This window comes from Drosophila simulans, chromosome 3L (assembly GCF_016746395.2).
Source record: "Drosophila simulans strain w501 chromosome 3L, Prin_Dsim_3.1, whole genome shotgun sequence".
NCBI classification, from domain to species: Eukaryota; Metazoa; Arthropoda; class Insecta; order Diptera; family Drosophilidae; genus Drosophila; species Drosophila simulans.
Window position 1 is genome coordinate 169407 of NC_052522.2, and position 20980 is coordinate 190386.

The 20980-nt window shown below is 43.9% G+C and overlaps 5 protein-coding genes across 11 annotated transcripts in view; 3 read left to right on the plus strand and 2 right to left on the minus strand.

The window, feature by feature from the left end:
• Window positions 1–5454, plus strand: part of LOC6736194 (DC-STAMP domain-containing protein 2) — a 21606-nt gene extending 16152 nt beyond the window's left edge. The window contains exon 10 of one of the 2 annotated variants that reach the window (XM_039293775.1): window positions 5320–5454. The gene's annotated coding sequence lies outside the window, so the exon portion shown is untranslated. Of the gene's footprint in view, window positions 1–4645; window positions 4661–5319 lie in introns of those variants that run through there. The other variant, XM_044922973.1, reaches the window with a different exon arrangement.
• Window positions 1–12640, plus strand: part of LOC6736198 (breast cancer anti-estrogen resistance protein 1) — a 21114-nt gene extending 8474 nt beyond the window's left edge. For 2 of the 3 annotated variants that reach the window (XM_016170561.2, XM_016170562.2), the window contains exons 2-4: window positions 5320–5463; window positions 6621–6890; window positions 10178–12640. In XM_016170561.2, the coding sequence (XP_016029629.1) occupies window positions 5320–5463; window positions 6621–6890; window positions 10178–12025 (2262 nt within the window). In that variant the 3' untranslated portion in view covers window positions 12026–12640. Of the gene's footprint in view, window positions 1–5319; window positions 5464–6620; window positions 6891–9811; window positions 9973–10177 lie in introns of those variants that run through there. The other variant, XM_016170560.3, reaches the window with a different exon arrangement.
• Window positions 12641–12935: 295 nt separating this feature from the next.
• On the minus strand, window positions 12936–14407 carry LOC6736199 (formylglycine-generating enzyme). The gene has a single exon (XM_002083058.4). The coding sequence runs from the start codon at window positions 14383–14385 to the stop codon at window positions 13354–13356; it is 1032 nt and encodes a 343-aa protein (XP_002083094.1). The 5' UTR covers window positions 14386–14407; the 3' UTR covers window positions 12936–13353.
• Window positions 14408–14832: 425 nt separating this feature from the next.
• On the minus strand, window positions 14833–16998 carry LOC6736200 (arrestin domain-containing protein 4). The gene is made up of 4 exons (XM_016170543.3): window positions 16852–16998; window positions 15735–16226; window positions 15499–15681; window positions 14833–15432 (listed from the first exon to the last, which is right to left on the minus strand). Exons 2-4 carry the CDS (start codon window positions 16188–16190, stop codon window positions 15043–15045), a joined length of 1029 nt encoding a protein of 342 aa, XP_016029631.1. The 5' UTR covers window positions 16191–16226; window positions 16852–16998; the 3' UTR covers window positions 14833–15042.
• A 128-nt stretch (window positions 16999–17126) lies between these two features.
• On the plus strand, window positions 17127–20904 carry LOC6736201. Of its 4 annotated transcripts, none has more exons than XM_016170566.2 (5): window positions 17127–17483; window positions 19122–19470; window positions 19530–19813; window positions 19872–20062; window positions 20125–20904. In XM_016170566.2, the coding sequence occupies exons 2-5, from the start codon at window positions 19138–19140 to the stop codon at window positions 20787–20789; spliced, it is 1473 nt and encodes a 490-aa protein (XP_016029637.1). In that variant the 5' UTR covers window positions 17127–17483; window positions 19122–19137; the 3' UTR covers window positions 20790–20904. The 4 variants fall into 4 exon arrangements, with proteins under 4 accessions (XP_016029637.1, XP_016029636.1, XP_016029635.1 ...); XM_016170565.3 differs by lacking the exon at window positions 17127–17483 and adding an exon at window positions 18261–18381; XM_016170564.3 differs by lacking the exon at window positions 17127–17483 and adding an exon at window positions 18653–19004.
• Window positions 20905–20980: the final 76 nt, after the last annotated feature.

Here is a 20980-nt window from a genome sequence, read left to right on the forward strand (position 1 = left end):
TCTGATTAGATTTGGAAGTGGAATTGTTTCGGCGATAAATGCAATGCACTTGCTCTATCGAATTGCCTCTCTTTCGGTTTTGTTTATTTTTGCTGTCCGATAAGAACCTACCACCCAGGCACCACTGGTCACCACTATTAATAACTGATTTCATTTGCTACGCACTAAGCCCCGGTGGGGCTATCATCCTGGCCCTCAATTAGTCCCCCTTTAATTGCCGGCCCTGAGGATGCGAAGGAGTCTGGAGGAACTATTATTAATTTCCATCAGTCTTCGGTGTGCTGAAAAACCCTTTGTGTTCCAATCCTAGAGATGACATCGTGACACGCTTATGATTGATTGAGCTATGGATTGAACTAATCGCAAATCCATGAAATTGCGTTAAGGGTCTCCGGAAGAAGACTCCTTAGTCTTCGCCTTTTACTCCCAGCCTCTATATACTAACCCATCTCTACTGCGAAGTCTTTCACAGAATTTTGACGCAAGGCCAAATAACGCATAAACCCATCTGCGGATGTTTTTCGCTGTTTGCATTTTGAAATCTAAGCTGAGAAGCTCGTGGGACCATAGGCCTCCTCCAGATCCCCAGAGCCAGTCTAGGCGAGCGTCAATTACTTGTCGCATTTGTGCGCATTTGGAGCACATTTATTTTAATCTCACCTGTGCCTCTTTTGCTGTGAGTCTGTGCCCGTGATGGATGCAGATGGTCCACCTGCCTCGCGGCACTCCATCAATTACGTGATACTTTGTGTCAGCGATTGTAAGGCCAAGAACGAGTATCCTCTGTCTTCGGGACGTAGGATCTGCCTATTATAGTGCCAGTGACCATGTCTGAGACGCGACTCTTGTAATTAGCAGTTGTTGTTTGTTTAATTTTAAGCTTAATTACAATTACAGCAGCAGAACACTAAGTGTCATGATGGGAGGGGGGGTGTTGGGGTAGAAGCGTTGAGTGTTTGCGAGCTCATTTGCATTAATATCTATTCGCCAGACACTTACACCGCAGTGTAAGACTCGCTAGTTCGTAAACCAGCTTATTAACTTTACCGCTCAGCTTGTGCAAACATTTTTGAATTCAAATTTGTCCAACAGGTTCCGATGGATGTTGACGAATGTGGCAAGTTTAAGGCCGTAGAGGTCGATTGAAGGTGACTGATTGGAAAAAGCTCAAAGAGTTTTCATAGGGAAAACTTCAAGAAGAACAGTATGGCAGAGGAATATACCATGAAAATTTCCTCACTTGACAGAGTGCATTCTATGTCATATCATATCGACTGAAAATACACAGCCAGCAGAGAAGAAAACTTTCGCTTTTGAGCATTTTATTTTTTTGCTTCGAGCTGAGTTACGTTCAGTTCAGTTTACGCAGACTATTATTATGTTACCATTCCGAAATGTCATCCCTCTTCTCACTTTCGATCGTTGGATTGCGCGCGACACATGCACAGAACAAGGCCTAGCATTAATCCAGAACGTAATCCATCATGAATCGGTTTAAAAACTATTATAGACCCTAATGTATACGATACACTTTCCAAAAGCCGACACGATAAGTTCAAGGCACTAACAAAAGTTCTCGAGCGGATGCCCCTCTTGAAACTGGTTAGAAGAAAAGTGGAATTTAGCAATAGCCGCCAGACACCGAACTGAATTCCTCGAGCATGAGTCACGTCCGGGGTATTTCTCCGACCTGATTGTCAGTTAATGTGGGAAGTTCCTAAAATACATCTTGGAAATTTGTTGAGAGCCGACTGGAATTTAATTAGTGCATAAACAAATAAATTACAATTTTTCCATATATTATATTGACCTGGCCCCGTCCTTCTGTCCATCCGTTTATTATTGAGATTTGCCCAGTCTTATGATTATTTCTTATAATATTATGTTTGGCTTATATTTACTTTATCAAATGATTAATCTTTTTTTTGCTTAGCATTAAAAAATGTAATGACGGAGTTCTGTTTTTCTTTTCCTTTTTTATAAGTGTACATCGAAAACAATTCATTAAATACAAATTCTGAGCCGTTAAAATATATGTACAAAACTACAACAGTAACCTTATGTTTGTTCGGCTGATTCATTTGCCGCAATTGAATGCTAACTGCTCGGGCTTTTTATCTTTCCCTGTGGAAGTAATTTTGCAACGTTTTTTCGTATTCTACTTTAATTGCTGCGAAGGTCGACAATAATTTGTGTGGATTCCGTGTTATTTGTTCTATATATATATATAAAGTCAACAGTTCATATTTTGTTTTAACGCATTTTTCTTTGTTGCGTTATATCGCTTTATATTCGGCATTCATTTTACCTACAGTCGTTGCTTAAAAATAATCTTAAGTCGGAAATTTGCCTTTCCACCTAAGTTGTGACTCATAATTCGCTGTCGAATTTGATGAATTTGCTTATGTTTTGTATCCACTGTTACAAATACCGAAAATGAATCTTTTTTAGTCTCTAAAAGTCGTTTAGTTTCTGAATTGACATAACTCTTGCAGTATATCACCGACTAAACTTTAGTGTAGCACCATAAATTTGCTCGAGTTGCGGACATAATGCTAAAATCGAACTCGAGTTACTCATAGTGCGAACTGCAATTGACCAATCTGCTAAACCAGAGTGACATGTGGCGGGTGGGCTACATTGAGTCGCCCATCGTGCACTTGTCAATGCAACTCTCCGTCAATGGCACACCGATTTCGACCCAATCTCCATCCGGAACGTGTTTCCCTGCCCATGTTGGCCGACTCTGAGTTTTTATTATCACACCGCACTTCATGCTGTTTTTTTATAGTTTTGCTTTAATTTTCAGTTTTTTTTTTAATTATTTTTATTTTTTGGCGCAGAACGAGCTGACGAAATGTGTCGAAAAGGCCGCCGCGAGAGCAGTAAATATTTTGTTTGTTTTCGCAAACGGAAACCAGTTCAACGCGGCATATGGCGTTTTATTACTGACCAAGAAAAATGTGTAATATTCTCCGCTGACTGAAACTCCCCGTTTCTTAGAAAACCTTAAGCCAGTCATAACCCTAGTAAAAGTCAAGAGTCCCTTTGAAAGCGTTAAAAAATGACAAAACTAGATAACTGGGCGATTAGAAATTAAGTTCCTATGGCATTTTTTCAGATCTGTTAAATTCTTCCAATATTTAAACTCCAAGACCTTACATAGTATTCACCTTCAAAATTTTCACGATTGCCCTAGAGGTCTGGTCGTGTTCCTCTTCTATTTGAACAAATTTCGTTAATTAAAATTGATAAAAGTATTATCTGTCACGCAAGCCAATGTTTGACTTAAGAATATTGGCACTTTATCAGCATTTGGAGGGCTGGGTCGAATGCCGAATACGGAACGCATTACCATTCGAAATATTATCAAGCCATCGTCATTAATTGGATAAACAGTACTATAGAATCACATTTCCTCTAATGTGGTCAATAGTCTCTTGAGAGCGTAGAATGAAAACAAATTGTCATTTTTTCATTTTTAAGTCTCTGCTGAGACTTATACTGATATGAGCCCCAACCAAATGGGGAAAAGGTTTGCAAGCGAATTGCTGAGTCTGGGTAATCGAATGTGGAATACATAAAGCATTAAACTTAAGTTCGTTTGGCCAACTTTGATTATTCTTTAAAGCATCGAATTAAGCCTCAATAATGCTTTTGGCTGTGGTTCGTCATGCAGACTGTCAAAACATTTAAGACAACAAACAACATGCACTTCTCACTGCTGTACCATAAACGCAACACATTTTATTTCATTACTTTTAATTTAATCAAATAAATATTTTTCGGTGATTTTGAACATGTCTAGGGAATGGATCTGTTTCATTTCAATTGCCGAGAAATTCCACAAACAATTAAAGGTGCTAGACGAACAACTGAAAAGGCCATAATTCTTGTTACCCTCAAGCCACAAAACAGAAATGGGCTTTATTTGCAGGCGGAACTTGAATCTTTCTTTCTTGTGTACTCTAACTATTTGCCTCTTCAATTAGCGCTGTGTCAAATGTCGAGTAAAATGGCGATATGGTAGCGAAGAGAGCACTAAGCCGTTTTCGATCCTAACATTTAGTGATCTACGGCTTTGTAAATGTCGAGCTGTCTGCTCCAGCCCAGAAAGCATTGGACCTGGTTTTGAATTGTTTGGCCAAGACATTGCGTTCCAGTGTCACTTCGTCGGTGCGCTCATTTTCCTTTTGACATTTGAACGCATCCATAGCGCTTTCGAAATAGAAAAGTAGAATATCCGTCGCCTGGTAAAACGGGTTTTAAAACTACCTAACCACATACATATGTACGTAAACAGAAGTTGTGGCGGTACACACGGACAAGCATTCATATCGTACCTGAGCAGCGGGTTGAAAGTTCAGCGGCTATTGAACGCTCGATATTGTAATTGCTGGCTTCCTCGCCCTCTTTCACTTCTTCTACACAGAAAACAATTGGGGTTCCGCTTTGGCTGTTTAATTTGTATGGGGTTGCAAAAACTTTCATCTAGAGTCTAATCGAATCGGCCTGTGGACGTCCAAATGTCTTATGTGTATGGATTAAAGATGAACTTGAAGCGGGAGGCAGCAGCATGGCTCTTTTGTTTTCTGTGGTTGTTTTCAGAGCTCATACGTTCGTTTTGTATTTTCGTATATTGCAGTGGCGACATAAAAAGTAACTTGCCAAACCCGCAGCAAACACAGATACGTGCACTTACACAGAGGCAAGTACACACATTCATTGAGCTAAAAGTTTATCTGAAAGGTATACAGTCGTGTTCAGCAATTTAGGACCAAAAGCAAATTGAAAGAAAGATATCTTGTGATTCTGAAAGGCTAGTATTATCTTTTTACGATTTACCTTGATTCTTCCTCAGCCACGGCTGTTAAAGCGCAACCCCAAAATCGCACAAATGCGAACCAGCAAAAAGTTGACCTGAAATTCCAACTAAGCCGAATCCCAAAATAAAAAAAAAAACCAAATCGCATTGTTTCTGCCTTTTCTTTTGCGGTTTCTCTGTACTTTTGGCGTTCATTTTAAACGTGGTAGCAGCAAAACATTTGCAAATTTTATGGCAAGAGAAACACGAAAATCATGCTAAAAACAGCGATCAGGAGAGAAGTTTCTTATGAATAATGACAGCCAGCGTCAAGTTCGGTCTGCTGAAAGGGTCAGTGGCTGGTGAGACGATTCTGCGTCTTTGAAATTCCGTCAAAAGTGTTTGGCTTGCATAACAACGGCTTTATTTAGATAGCACGCAGAACAAAATCCTGCGAATTGTGCCCCTATTAGTAACCTTCTTAAATATTTAATGTTCCGCTGATTTATTTGCAGAAACTTTACGCCAAGGCCATTTACGATAATTATGCGGACACGTCGGACGAGCTGCCCTTCAAGAAGGGCGACATCCTCACAGTCCTTGAGCAGGACACGGAGGGCTTCCAAGGCTGGTGGCTCTGCTCTCTGCGCAACCGACAGGTGAGTTGGGTCCTCTAATTTCACTTCTCCTTAGAGGCTAGAAGGCATATACATATAGGTGGCATATATGTAGGTGCATTAAGTTAATAAATGCCGGGCTTTTGTTTCTCATTCCACTGCCTAAATTTCATGATATGTTATTAGTTTGGGTCTACACGAGCCCAGGTAATGGCACTTCATGCAAAAATAACCAACAAGGAGTCTGCTGTTATACATTTCAAGTTTTACATCCTTATTGTGAATGTAGTCGCAATAGCAATCATCAGTTGGCCACATATCTCACACGAACTGGGCCATTGGCATTGCCAGGTGTACAAAACATTATGAGCTGGTTAAAGAGATAGAAGCCTTTTAGCTTTTTCTGCGGATTGCGATTACATTTCAAAGTTGTGGAAAATTTTACATTTTCTGCAAGTCTATCGACAGCAATTTTTAATTAACAACTGAATTGGCGCCACTTTAAAAATCTCGTTTGTGTGGGGGCCGGCCGGCGATGGTGTCAAAACATATATCAAAGTGGAAATCAGAAGTGCTGGGTGAGATATGGGAACATGAACGCGATAGCGGTACGTTATACATATGTCGGGCAATTGTCGCTAATTAAAAAGTAGCCGAGCCTTTTAATGGAAACAATTAACCCAAAAATGGTCAATTGAGTGCCGACAAGAGCAACAACGTGTGCCATAAATATTAACAGCAACATAAATAACTGTGTCAAAAAGCGAAATCAACTTTCGGCACACACTTTTAGCTAAAACAGATGTTGGCAAGATTTTCTGTTGACTTCGAGTTTTAGGAGAATCGCACGAATTTCTGTCAAAACTTGCATTGAGAATGTGAGTCGGGCGAGTATAAAAAATTTGCCGTCCAATTAAAAGCACGGACGACATTCTTTTTACTACATTTTTTTAAACACATTGTGTCCATTAATTTATATGCATATAAATTAATAATTTATAAGGTCGGTTGATAAAAAACCAATCAAAATCAATTGGCATCGATGAGCTTTTATTCAAACAAAAGCGTATAAATGTTTTGTTATGAGAAAACTATAAAATGGGGTTACTATCTTGTGGTTATAGGAAACTTTTTATTTAACACTTAAGCTAAATAATAATTCAACTAAACATATTCTCTTTGCTCTAAATATATTTCAGGGTCTATGCCCGGGCAACCGGTTGCGCGTCTTGAACTCGTACGACTCGGGATGCTTCTCTCCCTCGCCGGCCAGTTCTCCAATTCCGTCCCTGGCTGCCAGCACGGCCACGCTGGACAGCTCCATCTGCTCGGCGGAGATATACGAGAACGGTTCCATCATCAGCGCGGTGTCGTCCTCAAACTCCAATTCGGGAGGGGCTAGTAATGGACTCGGAGCGGAGTCGGCGTCTCGCGTCTCGAGGAGATCGTGGCACGCCTCGCCGACAAAGGTATGTTGCTCGTCCTCATACGTCCTCATGACTTATCCATTTAACGCTCCGTTAGCCTTTTTGATGGAAAGCAATCGGGAGGAAGTGCATCTTAATTGATTTCGTTTCTTTGCAAATTTTACGTCCTCTTGCGGCTACTGAATTATGTTATTTGTCAGGAAAGTAAAAGAAAGTAATTTCTCGTCTCCTGCGGCTCCATCGCTCATCCATCTACATCTCCAGGAGTGCAATGCCCTGCTTTTTCCACGACAACTGCGTGTCGTAATTGTGCAATTAATGAGAGTTGCGAGAGCTGATCCTTGGTTCCGCAGGGGTCTGCAGCTGTCCAACTGGTTTCCTCTTTGCAATCGACTCGAAATTTGACAATTTGTCAGCTGGACATGCGTTTTATTTGCATTTCTTTCACTTTGATTCCATTTGATTAGCAAATTGAAGGAAACAAACAATTTAGCATAGAAGAAGCACGACTACAGACTTGAGGTGTTTAGTGTTGTCCATGAAGATCTCAGTACAGGAAGTGATTATCTATTAAATGGGCATAATGAAATAATTGGCCGACGTGACCAATAGCATCCATAGAGCTTCATGACCTTTGGAAACCTCGAACGACGCCCACATCCATGGGCGATAATACTCTTGGAGAAACTTTCGCTTTCTCAGCATACTCGCTGAATGATCGACTCGTAGGCAAATCAAATAAAATGAAACTAAAATTACAGAGTCGTAAACATTTTCTCGTATTATCGGCAGCTATCAATCTTAACTGGAGGCAAGTAAAACCATAAATTCAAAGTCGGTGAGAAGGAGAGCCAGCGATTTGACCGGCCCACTGTACATTGCGCCGGTAGATTTGCTGGCGGATGCATAGATTTGGAGAAACCTTTTGCCCATAAAAGGCTTGCACTAAATACCCAAAGCCCCTATTGTTCGAGTTGTGTTCAATTTTATTGAGTTCAAAAAATCTCATCACGCGAATTTTTCACTTGAAGGCGTCGAGAGGCCTGTGGAGGTTGGCTCCAAACATGCACTTGACCGATAATGCGGTTGCTGTAGGGGCAGACATTCCTATTTGGTGTGATGTATCATTGGCGTGTTTCAGAATCGCTGTATTGAAATGCTCCGACAACTGAAGAGGTTTGACAAGACTTTAGTCATAAACAAATATCGATAAAGGTGAATTTGTAAGTGTAAATTACGCAAACAAAACTTTAGCGACATTCCTCGAGTCAATCGAGAACGGAAATGTCTCGATCACAGCGTTGCCAATCGTTGGGCAGTGTTTCTCAGATTCTTCTATTGCGGACATCCCACATACTCGTATTTACACTTTATGGCTGGCATGGAAACTCGCTCGAACCGTTAGATGGCAGCCGTCGTCAGACTGTGTGACAATTTCGAGTTCCTTGAGCCCACATACCGCTAGCTCTGCCGGTCCAAAGCTCCATCGCTCCGTCTATCCCCTAAAACTTTATCCACCTCTGTCACGCACCGAGCATAAAGCCAAACGAAGCCGAGTCAGGTTGCCAAATGCACTGGTTCGGGCAATGGCCAATGAAGATTTATGGTCAGATCCAAAACAAGCACAAAAGAGACTTTACCTTTGAGCAAAATATGTCGTTTTTGTTTTACTGCCCAAAAATGGTTAAAAATGCAGTCAAAGCGACAACAAAAACTCTTTTTTATTTCATTCAATTCTGAGGAGATTTGTGCGTGACCAAAGTCGGGGAAACTCGAAGACTACCGATCGCTTCGATTGGTACAGCAAACCGGATTCATTGCAAAAGCGGAAAAATAACCTCCACCGGTTAGCATCCAAACAAGGTCGATTCTCACCTGAGACGGACGGTGTAGTTTTCCCTGCGTATCCCTTCGGAAAAGATAACTCGCTGTCTAATTGTCATTCGGTAAAGAAATGTTGATTCTTTGTTTCGTTTCGTACGTGACAAAATGATACGATTTTAATTGAACCGCGACGGGGGCAGGAAGAAATGGGATGATCCGCGGAGAACTGAAAACATACTAAGGGAACATTGAGTTGCAAGGAACGAGCTGCGAAACCGTGGAGATGATAATCTCGGGCTCGCTACTGTATCCAGGTTTGGAATTTAAACAAGAACATAAAACATGACACTTTTTACACTCCCAGTATCTGGAATTACGCATAGCACGCGGAGTATTCAAAGTGCAGGCCATCAAGATGCAATTGTATTAGGGAAAGTTGAACGACAGACGGAAAGAAGACCGCCTGGTGGCCGGATTTTAATGCTATGTCTTTGTTGGACAGCCCAACCCAATCGGCTACCCACATGCGCTAATTATATTGAAAACTCTGATGTTTGCCTTGGCAAAGTTGTTCATTAGGCACAACATTCACTAAGGCACAACAAAGAGGAAATTATCAGCAGGAAAAGGCACTCAAAAGGAAGGGGAAAAGATTCCCAAAACGTGGGTCATATAAAGACAATACACAGCTCCTGCTGAGCCACGTTCCATTTCAGTTTTTGAGGTAGGCCTACTTATAGGTGGTCTAGTTGTCTTTCCAAATTCCGCTTGACGACTAGCCTGGTCTCAGCTGCCCTGACCGTTACCCGCTGATTAGATAGTGATATCCTTTCGGATCCTTATCCTGGACTGCAGCTGCTCTTTGAATTTATTTGGTCATGTAAGAGGACATTTTGTTGAACTATAGGTTCAACCGAATCGAATCGCGTTAAGGACGTAGGACTGATCCTGCCTCATCAAAGTTATGAAAATTAATAAAGTAAAATAAAACGAAGTTGTATGCGGAATTGAATTATTTTACATTGGACATTTTGGACTTACCGTCAATTGCCTTGACACTGAACAGCTTGAATTCCCCTGTATATCCTAAACGGTCATTGCGCATGCCCGATACAATTTCCCTGTCATTTTCCCGACTTCCACAACCCTACTCAGTCATCTTTGGTTCGCAATCGCAGTCAAATTTTCGCCTTCCGACGACAAGGTTTTCCAAGCTGGAATATTCAATTGTATAGACCATTTTTATAGTACATTTAAGTAAGATGTGAAAGCAGAAGAGGCGGAGGAAGGGCCCAAAATAGTGAGTGCCACACCCGAATGTATTCCATGTTCTACGACTGCCTCAGTACTTTTTTTTAAATTGCCAGATGCATAGTAGAGGAAAATCAATAAGCCACTTAGCTGGCAGTGTGGGGTGTGTAGGGCGGTGTACTTACAGTCGAATAACTGAATTAAACCACGTAAAGGGAGTTAAACCAAATTATTATAATGCTCTCCACTTGCAGGTAATCACACCACAGCGACACGGTGATGTATACATCTACAATTACTCGCCAGGATCAGCGACTGGATCTGGAGCAAGAGCCGCGCCCAGCACGCCGCAGCAGCAGATCTATAGCAACCAAAGCATCTACCAGAACTTTGCAATAATGCCTAGTCCTCGCCAGAACGGAAGTGGCAGCGAGTTCGAAACCTATGACATACCCAAGCCGGCTACACCCGTTCCGCTGAACTACGACAGTCCCAGAAGCGGTCTTCCGAAGTCTTCTAGCTCCACAACGACCTCCAGCTCCAGCCTTGGCGCCCGCTTTGAGACACTCAAGAGCGTGGCCGCATCTATTGCGGAGGAGTCTTACGATGTGCCACGACCCCTGATCCTAGGCAGCAACCAGCTCCAGCAGCAAATGTCACAGATGACGCCAAGCAGCTCCGCCTCCTCACTGCTGACCAGCGACAGCCTCTCTCTGAGCTTCTCCAGCTCGAACCGTTCCTCGCTGGCCAACATGCCGGATTACGACATCCCTCGCAGAAATCCGCTTCCTGTGCGCCGTCAACAAAGTGGGCTGACCTACGACTTTCCGCTGCCTCCGTTGCAGGAGCAGGTTCCGCGGGTGCTGTGCACACCCCCTACCGTCAGCACTACCAAAGAACTGCCTCTAGAGCTCTCCTCCGCACTAGAAACACTCGCAAAGCTGCAACTGCAGACTACTGCCGCCATAAATCGATTGCTAAGTTTTGTAGTACCCAATTGGCGCACCCGCACTCAACTCGAGCCGGCCATCATGGATCTGAAGCTGGCCGCTCTGCGTCTGCGCACAACACTCCACGACCTGGCAGAGTTCGGGGAGGGAGCCCTGGGAAACGCCACGCGTTCGGAGGACCGAAACCTGGCCCTCAAGCTGCGACCCTTGGTGCGGGCTTTGCGAGATGCCAACAAGCTGATTCACGACTCTTCCGAATCCCTCGATGCACAGGGAGCCTGGTCCGTAGATCAGCTTGCCAGAAGCGACGAGAAGCACGGCTGCCGACCCCCGGACGCACTGGACCAACTGATGGTTTGTGCCCAGACGCTCACCGAGGACGTGCGCTCAACCACCAGTTTCATCCAGGGCAACGCCTCGCTACTTTTTAAGCGGCAGTTGACGGTGGGTCACAACGGAGGCTCAGGAACCGGAGTATTAGAGGGCAGTCGGGGCAGCGCTGAATGGTTAGAGGACTACGACTATGTGGCCTTTGAGTCCAAGGATGCAGCTGCCAGGAAAAACGAGGTGCTGCGTGAGGCTATTCCCGCCGACCTGAAAACGCAGTTCGATACGGCTATCCGGACTGCTGAGAGTTCAGCCATGGGCGCTGGGTCTGGATCAATTCCAACCACGCCCACGGCGCGCACGACACGTAGTACGCCCTGCAAGTCGCCAGAGATGACCGACAAAGACAAGAAGCTGGTGCGCTACTACGCCCAACAGATCTCTACTCATATGGGAAACTTGATGCAGGCCATTGATTCCTTCCTGGAGACAGTAGAAAAGAACCAGCCGCCCAAGTTCTTCATTGCATACGGAAAGTTTGTGGTCGTGAGCGCCCACAACTTGGTGACCATAGGCGACAACGTTTACCGAAATATTTCGAAGGAGGCGCTACGAGAGAAAATCCTGCGCTGCACCAACGCCCTCTCGGAAGCCCTAAAAACCTGCGTCTTGAAGTCGAAGAAGGCGGCAGCCCACTTCCCCAGCGGTAGTGCAGTCCAGGAGATGGTCGATTCGGTGGTCCACATCAACAACCTAGCCCGGGAACTCAAGGCGGTCATGCTGCAGGCAGTTCATCTGTCGACGGCGGCGGGAGTGGGAGCATGAATGGATTTCAGCCAACCAGTATTAGTTGAGAGTCGTGTAGCCAGGTCTTCCAGCATTGTCCGCGGTTTGGTAGATGTAGCATATGCATTACATGTGTATCTGACATCGACATATCCTGGTATCAGCAACCAAGCGCCAATTGCCGCTTATATTTTGCATTGTGATATTTTGAGCAAAACATCTGAAAATGCACAGCACCACAGCCACAATCGCCCGATCGCCATCCCTGCCAGAACTCAGGTTCTGGCAAGTATAAGTTACGATATTGTACATAGGAAGATGTAAATTAGCGTATTCCCAAGCCCCCGTCATGTCCACTAGCAATGTTGTATCAGTGAAGCATTTCAGCATAGTTTTGTATACTCTAGAGCATAAACTTAGCCGTACCACCACATAAACATCTGCCTAGGATAAGCACGCATTATTATACTTGCATAGTCAGAATCTGAAAGATTTACCCTCAACATTTTGAATTGCTCTAAGGCAACTACAGTCAGCGATATACAAGCATACACATATAAATCGTAAACAACCAAGAAATTAGTATGTAATATGAACAATAAACTAAAGACTTCGAATAAAATAACAATAAACCTTAAAATATTGAAATCTGAACTCAACAGTTTGGTTATATTTTTCCAATAAATGGGTATACATACCTGACTTTTTTCTTGGGACTACTGATCACAACTGATTTACACAACAATATTTGACATTCCCAATTCCTCCCGCCATACTCCAACACTTCCAATTAAGGAAGCTCTCGATAAATATACCGACATACCGTCACTCGAAGGGATGGTGCAACTATCTGGTCAAGGACAGACTGTGGGGAAAACGCAGTAAGCCGGCTACCGGCTCCTGCGACATGTGCAAAAATTTGTGCGTAGAAAATTGGCATAGACTCGTATTTAAAAAATGTAAATAAAACCTTGTTGAGATACAAATTTATTCGTGAAGTTTTTAGTGAAACAATTTTAATAAAAAAATCATTGTTGAATATGTATGAACTTTAAGTTATTCAAATGAAGCCTTATTTGCCCTATTTAAGTTTATGTTGCAAGGTGTGTGTCCCATGGCTGAACATAAAACTGATTTCTATTAAATGTTCATATAAAGTTCCCAGTAGATGACAGCCGGTTCCGCCTACTAGAGAAACGACGACTTCTCTCGTCTTCAGTTTATTTTTTAAGTACCAGAAGGTGGTTGGTGGAGGTCTTTCCCTAATATTAAGTGAATGAAAGTCTTTATATTCGGCTAATTTGATGTATTTGTAATAAATATATTATAAAAGGAGAAAGAGCTGTGCGGAATGACACGATGACAACTCACGCATTCTTGGCGCACCGAAAACCCAGGTTACCGGCCGAGCTGTCTTCTGTGTTCTGTGAGCGTGCAGCGCACCTGTACCTGTAGCAGTAAGACTTGTGACACAGATAAGAACCGCCCTTCTTGACCCTATTTGGATTATCGCTAACGTCATTTACGTCCCACAGATCTGCCGTCCACTCCCACACGTTGCCCACCATGTTGTGCAGGTCGTACATATTCTGTCGGAAGGCATCCACCGGGCTGGTGTACTCAAACCCATCTTCAGCCAGGTTGCCATCGGGAAAGTCTCCCTGCCAGATGTTCAGCCAATGCTCGTTCCTTGGCATCAGCTTGTTGCCCCAGGGAAACAGTTTGTGCTCCTTGCCGCCCCTGCAAGCCGCCTCCCACTCCGCCTCGCTGGGCAACCGCTTGCCGGCCCACTTACAGTACTCCACAGCGTCGCGCCACGATACGTGCACTACCGGGTGTCGGCCTAAGTGGTCTATATTGCTGTCCACGCCATTTGGACGTCGCCAGTTCACGCCGGCCACTTTGTACCACCAGACAGCGCTCGCCACTCGGAAGTCCTCTAGGTTCTTCTGCTCGGATGGGCTCAAAAGGCTCTTGAACAGAAAACTGTCGCCATATCGCTCAGCCTCCGTGGTGTAGTTGGTGTGCAGAACAAACTTCGCAAAAGCTTCGTTGGAAACCTCGTACTTGTCGATGTAGAAGTCTTTCAGCTTGACCTGCCGTTCCGGACCCTCGCGGTCGGCCGGAAAATGCGGTTTGTCGGTGCCCATGTAAACCGTGCCTCCCGGAAGAAGTGACATGTCCGCAATCTTTGGCTCCAGTTCGCCATAGTAATCCCGGTAGTGGCTGTGTGCACCCTGTGCTCGTTGCTGGCACACTTGTCCGGAAATGGACGGCGTATCCGTGGTCTTCCGGTCGAACTTTTGGCAGCCACAGTCGCTGGTAACGTTATGGAATAAAATTATACAAATAAAGAGGACTATTGTAATTGTTGTCATCTTAACGAGCAGTGTGGCCATTTTTAGTTTTAGAATCAATACTCAATTCTGCGAATTTGTATAGCATAATTTAGGCTGTAGCGTTTTCAGCATTTGCACCATACTTTGGGGAATACAAGAAAAAAATTACAAAAAAAGCTAATCGCCATAATAAAAATCTTGTGGATCTCTAAATTTTTTTTAAGTTTGTGATTTATAAGTACCACCGAACAGAAAACTCAGAAGGCATCCAGATTCTTTGAACAGTATGCTTCATGTCTGTGGCCTAGTTTCATAGAAGTATTATTATTACCACTTTTTACAAATCTAACTTTTTAATAAATATGTTATTAAAGATAATAACCCTTTAACAGTAGTTAGACGTTTAATGAGGGTAGTGTTACCAAATTAATAATATGTAACCCACAATATTTTGGCTTTATAAAGAGTTATGTATATGAGCTACTTACAATTTATCAAAGTCTGTTCTTTATGTTAATTTTCGTTTGTATTTGTTATAGAAAACATAAATAAATGATATTCTTCAATCATGAAACAAATTTTTGGGGACAGAAGTACCACAATTGCAAGGACCAGAAACATTAAAAAAGTTAAGTATGAGTTAAATAAGTTTAAATTGTTGTATGGCGCAAATCGGTCTTAACAAGTTATGATACACAGCAATCCTAAAAGCTGGGACTATGCCTCGCTAGGCTTCTCGTGCAGCCAGGGCCGGAATATGGGTAGGGTGGACGGATAGTGGGTGTGCGTGTCCGGCTTAAGCACCGATTCCGGCCAGGTGTTGGCATTGACCGCATCACCGGAGTGTCGAAAGGGGTACGTCGCAAGCACGATAGGAAGCTGTAGCTTAATCTCCTTCTCCATGGACTTGGGTTCGATTACGAAGAAGACGTCGTAGGATATTTTGATGAGGTGGCAGCCATGCAGATTGGTCGGCGGCAGGGGTGGAACATAAAGCTCGTTGTGCCACTCGTCTTTGGCCCCCGGACGGATCTTGCCACGAACTAAGACAGCCAGCTCCCGCTTTTCCGTTTGCACCACCTTCCCACGCGCCAAATACTCGATGGTCTAAATAAAATTCAAATCAGTTCAAGATGAATGAATTGTAACTAGCCACTTGAAAGTGAAACCGACCTCCGTGAGGGATGCCTTTGTCCGTTTAATGGACACATTACTGTAGTTGGATATGAATGCGGTGACCAGAATATTCTCGCCGGGCACATACCCTCCGCGATCAAGGGACACTCTGCATTTTATTTGACCTCCGCCAACGCAGACGACGCCTAGCTTGTGCTCCACTTCGCAGGTGAACGGTTGCTGAGTCAGGCGAAAGGTTAGTTTTTATAAACAGGATTTTAAAAGCTACTTACTGCCAAGATGGGCTTTTCAAGGTTTAGGTCGATGGGATTCATCACAATAAAGACCTGGTGGTTCTTGTGGATAATACCATTGTTCTCTCGGAGCGCCGCCTTGCAGTAGAACTGAATCCAGCCATATCGACCGAGAAATGTAGATGGCAGACCCAGCGGCAAGCCGAGTTTGAAAGGGAAGCTGTGAATTCCTGGCGAGAGTATGGCTGGACCTCCTTGGTCTACGTCCCCCAGAAGTCGCATCCGAAAGTCGATATAGTTCTCCTTGTCGTATGTCCTCTCCTGTCGGCGCCCGTTGCGCACCACCCCTTCGCCTACCACATGAAAATGAAGTCCCAAAGCAGGTGTCTCGTCCTGCAATTCGATTAGAACCCGTCCGGAGAGGAACTGGCCCGGAAAGTACAGGAGGGAAGTGTTGTCGAAGATGATAAGGAATTTAAGCAGCTTGCGCGGCATCGTGCCTCTGTTTTGTTGTCGATTTCATCCGTATGCCTAAGAAAAAACCAACAAAATTTGTTAGAACAGGGTTGCCAAATATTTGACCCGCTCCGCACGCGTTATTACGATATGGTTAATGACAACTTATCCGTCAAAGCTGGCTAGGTCTGCTGAGACCATGTACTACGGACTGGCCTCACATACATACGGCGCTTGTTTGCATATTTATGTGGGTAGCATCTCGGCGGGCAAAGAAGGCAAAACCAGTTTCGTACGGCCAAGAGATGGCTGCGTGCACAACTATGCAGCACGAAAACCCCGAACACTAGAGCATCTACTGCAAGGTCGGCTCATGAAGCATGTCGGCCGTGTCACGCCCGCGCCTACAACTTTGGGCCAGACTCCAGTATGTACATCTTTACCAAAAGCGTAAGCTGCAACTGCCATTGTCGGCAAGCCTGTTTTGTGCACTGGTGACAATGTTGAGGATTGCTGATTGGGAAACAGAAACCGAAGAGGAAACTGCCGTAATTTCCTAGTAGAAAGCGGATAACCGTACACTGCCATTGGAAGAATCACATTCAAATTGTTCAACATTTTTGTTTTTATCCACAACAGATCAATTGTTTTCTCAACATCGCTGTGGGCGCACTTGAAATAATGATCGCTTTTCAAATACCTGTACACACAAAGGTGTTTTTTGGCCAGATTGGAACACCAATCCAGTCCAAACCGAACCGATTCAACCCGTTCTGCCTTTGAGCGCTATTCGTTTGGCAAGATCTCGTCCACGCTCTCTAGCGTTTGTTTGGCAACTGATCGCCGTCGTCGTCGTCGTCATGCATCAGTTTGCGGACGAGAACTCGACAGAAAAACTTGTTTTGAGCGCGTTTTTGCGAGGTATCGTTTGAGAGAGACCCAGCCGGAGCCAGCTGATGTCGTAATGCCAATAATAATGCCCGCTTTTGTTTTTACTATCTTTTGCGTTCATGTAATACATTTACCTTTCCAGCGGGCTTACAGGATATGCATATCGCGGATACTTTTTGAATAAATTCAAACGGAAAAAACCCGAACGCCACCAAAGACAACAAAAGACCAAACCAACATGAGAACAAAATTGTCACCTCAACGGCTAACCCACCAATTTGGCTAAGCTGTTTAAACTGAATCGATTATAGGAGCAATTTGCTAATAATTTGGCAATGCTCGCAGAGTCACCCCGCTTTAGCGCAGCAGGTGTATCTTGTGCTACTCGGTTGCACCTAGAAAATAAATCTGTATTTCCAACACCAAGCCCATATTTCACAGGTATGTATCCACAGTCGACAAATCGTGTGCAGACTAAAATGCATTAAGTGGCACACATTTATGCATTATGCATGCATTTCATACCGGTTATGTGTTGTTTTAAGGTACCCAAATCGAAGAACCTCAACTGTAGCTCATGAAAATGAAAGGCCAAAAGCCAAGTAAACTATCACTGGCTGCGAAAACCGCATAGGTGAATGGCTCGGCAGCCTGTGGCAAGCTATGGCTATACCCTGAAAATTAGTCAAAAAATTAGTCGTGTGGCAAATCTGTGAGATACCTTGAAACCTTTATTAAAATAAATCTGTAGGTGTATGAGAAAAAGTATGAGATAATATTAGAAAGAGTAGAGTTGCAACGATGGTCAAACTATATATGGACTGAAGAAATTAATCGTTTTAAAGACTATGATGGTTATAAGAGAATACAAATCGATATCGTTTTAAAGACTATGATGGTTATAAGAGAATACAAATCACTTCCGCATTTAACTTGCCTAAGCTTTTCAGATTTCTCCCAACTACAATAGTGACATTTAGTAGTAATGACTAGAGTTTTCCATTTCAATGTTTCTTGGCTTAATTGCTGAGAATTGTTGTTTATAATGACCCAAGTCTTTACCGCGAAGAGAGATTTTAACGAGGCTCCAAAGATTTCCCGTTTGTGGCCTCGACCGTAAAGAGTATCTGAAAATTAGTTTGTTTCGAATAGAGACGTCTATACTAGTTTGGTTCAAAATGATAATCGCTTGGGCTCGGAGTTTCGTGGAGCCAACAACTAAGTATACTTGAGTTGGAGTCAGTGTGGTTTCAAATCTGCTCCGCGCACCACCGAACCGATCTCCGAATCTCAGCTCTGTTTATCGTTTTTCTAAAAGTCCGGCGCTGAAGGAACTATAGTAAGCCTATCTCCATCTTTTATAATAATAGCGAAAGCCAGACCCGAAGGCAGAGAATATCTTGGTGTAGCATCAATCACCAAGGGGGAGTGGCTGGTCCACTCCATAAACTTACCAACGATACCGTAAAGTCTCAAAGAGAAAAACAAGAGGTGTAGCAGAGCTACACCTGCAAAGCTTCCTCATGCCCCACTGGCTGAGCGCTTTGGACATCTTTTTCGTTGCTCTTGCCTTGTTTCACCTCTCTTGCTCGCTCTCCCTTAAATGGAGCTGCTTCCATGTCCGACTTGGTGCAGTGGCTCAGTTGTGGCAAAGATACCGAGCGCGCTGGTAATACACGGCTCGCAAAGAAAACTTAAAACTGTCTTTGGTCGGGCCAGTGGAACGCGAGAAAGTTGTAATTGTAACAAGAAAGGCAGTCATAGCAGCGCTCCATGAGTCACCTAGTGTTTACATGGAGAAGGCTGGTTCTAGTTCATCACCGGTCCAATCGAAGCACCATACACAAGTTACCACAGATTTTCATAACTACCGATATGGACACGTTGTGACTGTCGCAGCCAAAGAGAGTGCCTAATTCTAAAGAAGAACTGTTAACTAATTGTCTGCTCTGCTTACATACGGTTAGATTGCATAAATTACACCAAATGTTTTGTTTGCCACGATTCTTATACAACATCTGTATTAGCATATCTAAGGTTCTCTTTTTGCTAACCCTGTCCTTTGTGCTCCTTCCATAGAGCGCTAGCTGACACAATGACCACTAATGGCTTCGGGATGCAAAGCCTACCACCGCCAGGAGATGAAGCCATAGGCGTGATACCTTCTCAGTCAAAAAGCTTTTCCATTTGGGTCAACGGCGAGGAGCACTGGATATCCGGCGCGGACTCAAGCACCACCTGCGCAGATCTAATCTGCGCGTTAATCAGCTACCAAATTGACAAGCAACATGTGCTCAGCAAGGAAGAAGTACTCGCTCCACAGCAGTTCGCCATTGTCCAAAAGCAGCGTCACTACGAGGAGTATTTGGATAGTAGTGCCAGGCTCCTTGATGTTATAACCAGCCTTCACGCAATGCCGAAAGAGGAAGTAAATAATTTCACGAGAAAAACGATTCTCATCATTTCAAATTACCTTATTTCACACAGTACCAGCTACAGCTTCGCCACTTGGGCACTTCAAGTCGAAAGCAAGTCCCGACGACCGATAAGGACAGTGGAATGGGCAGTCCAGTAGACAGTTCGCGGAGCATGCGCATCCGGCGGAGGGGCAAGCTTCTCTACACTAAGACCACAGACAATACCAACACTAAGCACTCGAAGAGAAGCCGGAAGCTGCAGCAGAGAAATCACCACTTAACGCCGAATGAGAGCCTGCTTACCATTATCCTGGCCCAAGATGAAACCATTCTACAGCAAATGACCATGTTGCAGTAAGTTTCGCCTTTATCTGTCCGAGTATCTCCGACTTTCATTGGCGCCATTCTGCAGCGAAAAGGATCGACAGATTCTTAAAATCGAGGAGGAAAAGCACCAGGTGAGGGAGCGAGAGCTGGGTAAAAACTACCTCCTTGAGACGTACTTAAAGGACTTGGATGAGCCCCAGGAAAAGGGCGAAGACCTGGAACTTTTTGCAGAAAAGACCCAGATAAACGCAGATCGAAACTTTGGGACAATGTCAGGTATGGATAAAGATAAAGCTGATAGTCTTATCCATTTGCTACTGCAACACTTGTCATCCTAGATAGGACCTTCCAAACTGCATTAAATAGTGACACTATGCAGGACGAGATCCGGCTTTACTGGCTGGAAAAGATTCACGAGGTAAACAAAGAGCTGCAATGTGAAGAGGAACTTTTACTCAGCCTGCACTCCAAGGTACGTAGATACCAGGTGAAGCAGGCGTACCAAACGAAGAGCGAGGTGCTACTACAAATCGAAAGACTCGACACAGAGTTGGCTGCTCAGGTGGCGGATATTCACCATGTGGAACGAAAACTTTTCACGGCCAATGAGCAGCTTAAAGCCAAACTGGCTGTGCTTGAATGTTTGAGTCGTGAATTTGAGACTACGGTATCTGGAGGCGTTCAAGAAGGTGATGTTGTCGCTGGCAGCAAGGCAAGTGCAAAGGTTCAGCAAAGCCAACACGCTGGGAACTGGCTGCACGTTGTTAAGAAACTCTTTGCGGCAGATCATCTTAATCGACGATTAACTCAGCAAGCACTAAGTGAAAAAAACTTAACGGATCGACTAATACCCGACAAAGGAATATCCAAGCAAATGTTCGAAGTTCTAGGATCCCCAGATCCTTCTACCTCAACCAGCGTAAAAAAAAAAGAATTGGGTACTAGACAAGCAATTTCACCTTCTTCAGAAGGGGATATTCAACACCTCGGCACCCTTGTTTAATGCAAAAGAACAAGCGGTTGACTTTATACAAGTATCTCATGTAACGTATTTTGAACATCCGTACCAAATTTGTGTCAACTAACCAAATAGAGATTAAATTTTTGTTATGTTTAAATCTTGAGAGTTTAGTGGATAATATCGTTGTGTTGTACAACAAATGTGGATTAGTACACTAAAAACCACAAACAAGA

Coding starts and splice junctions, on each gene's coding strand:
- LOC6736199 (XM_002083058.4), bottom strand. CDS start 14,385: ATGGCCACACTGCTCGTTAAGATGACAACAATTACAATAGTCCTCTTT.
- LOC6736200 (XM_016170543.3), bottom strand. CDS start 16,190: ATGCCGCGCAAGCTGCTTAAATTCCTTATCATCTTCGACAACACTTCC. Junction 15,682..15,734: donor TTGAAAAGCCCATCTTGGCA/GTAAGTAGCTTT, acceptor CGCCTGACTCAG/CAACCGTTCACCTGCGAAGT. Junction 15,433..15,498: donor CAAAGGCATCCCTCACGGAG/GTCGGTTTCACT, acceptor AATTTTATTTAG/ACCATCGAGTATTTGGCGCG.
- LOC6736201 (XM_016170566.2), top strand. CDS start 19,138: ATGACCACTAATGGCTTCGGGATGCAAAGCCTACCACCGCCAGGAGAT. Junction 19,471..19,529: donor ACGCAATGCCGAAAGAGGAA/GTAAATAATTTC, acceptor TATTTCACACAG/TACCAGCTACAGCTTCGCCA. Junction 19,814..19,871: donor CAGCAAATGACCATGTTGCA/GTAAGTTTCGCC, acceptor GCCATTCTGCAG/CGAAAAGGATCGACAGATTC.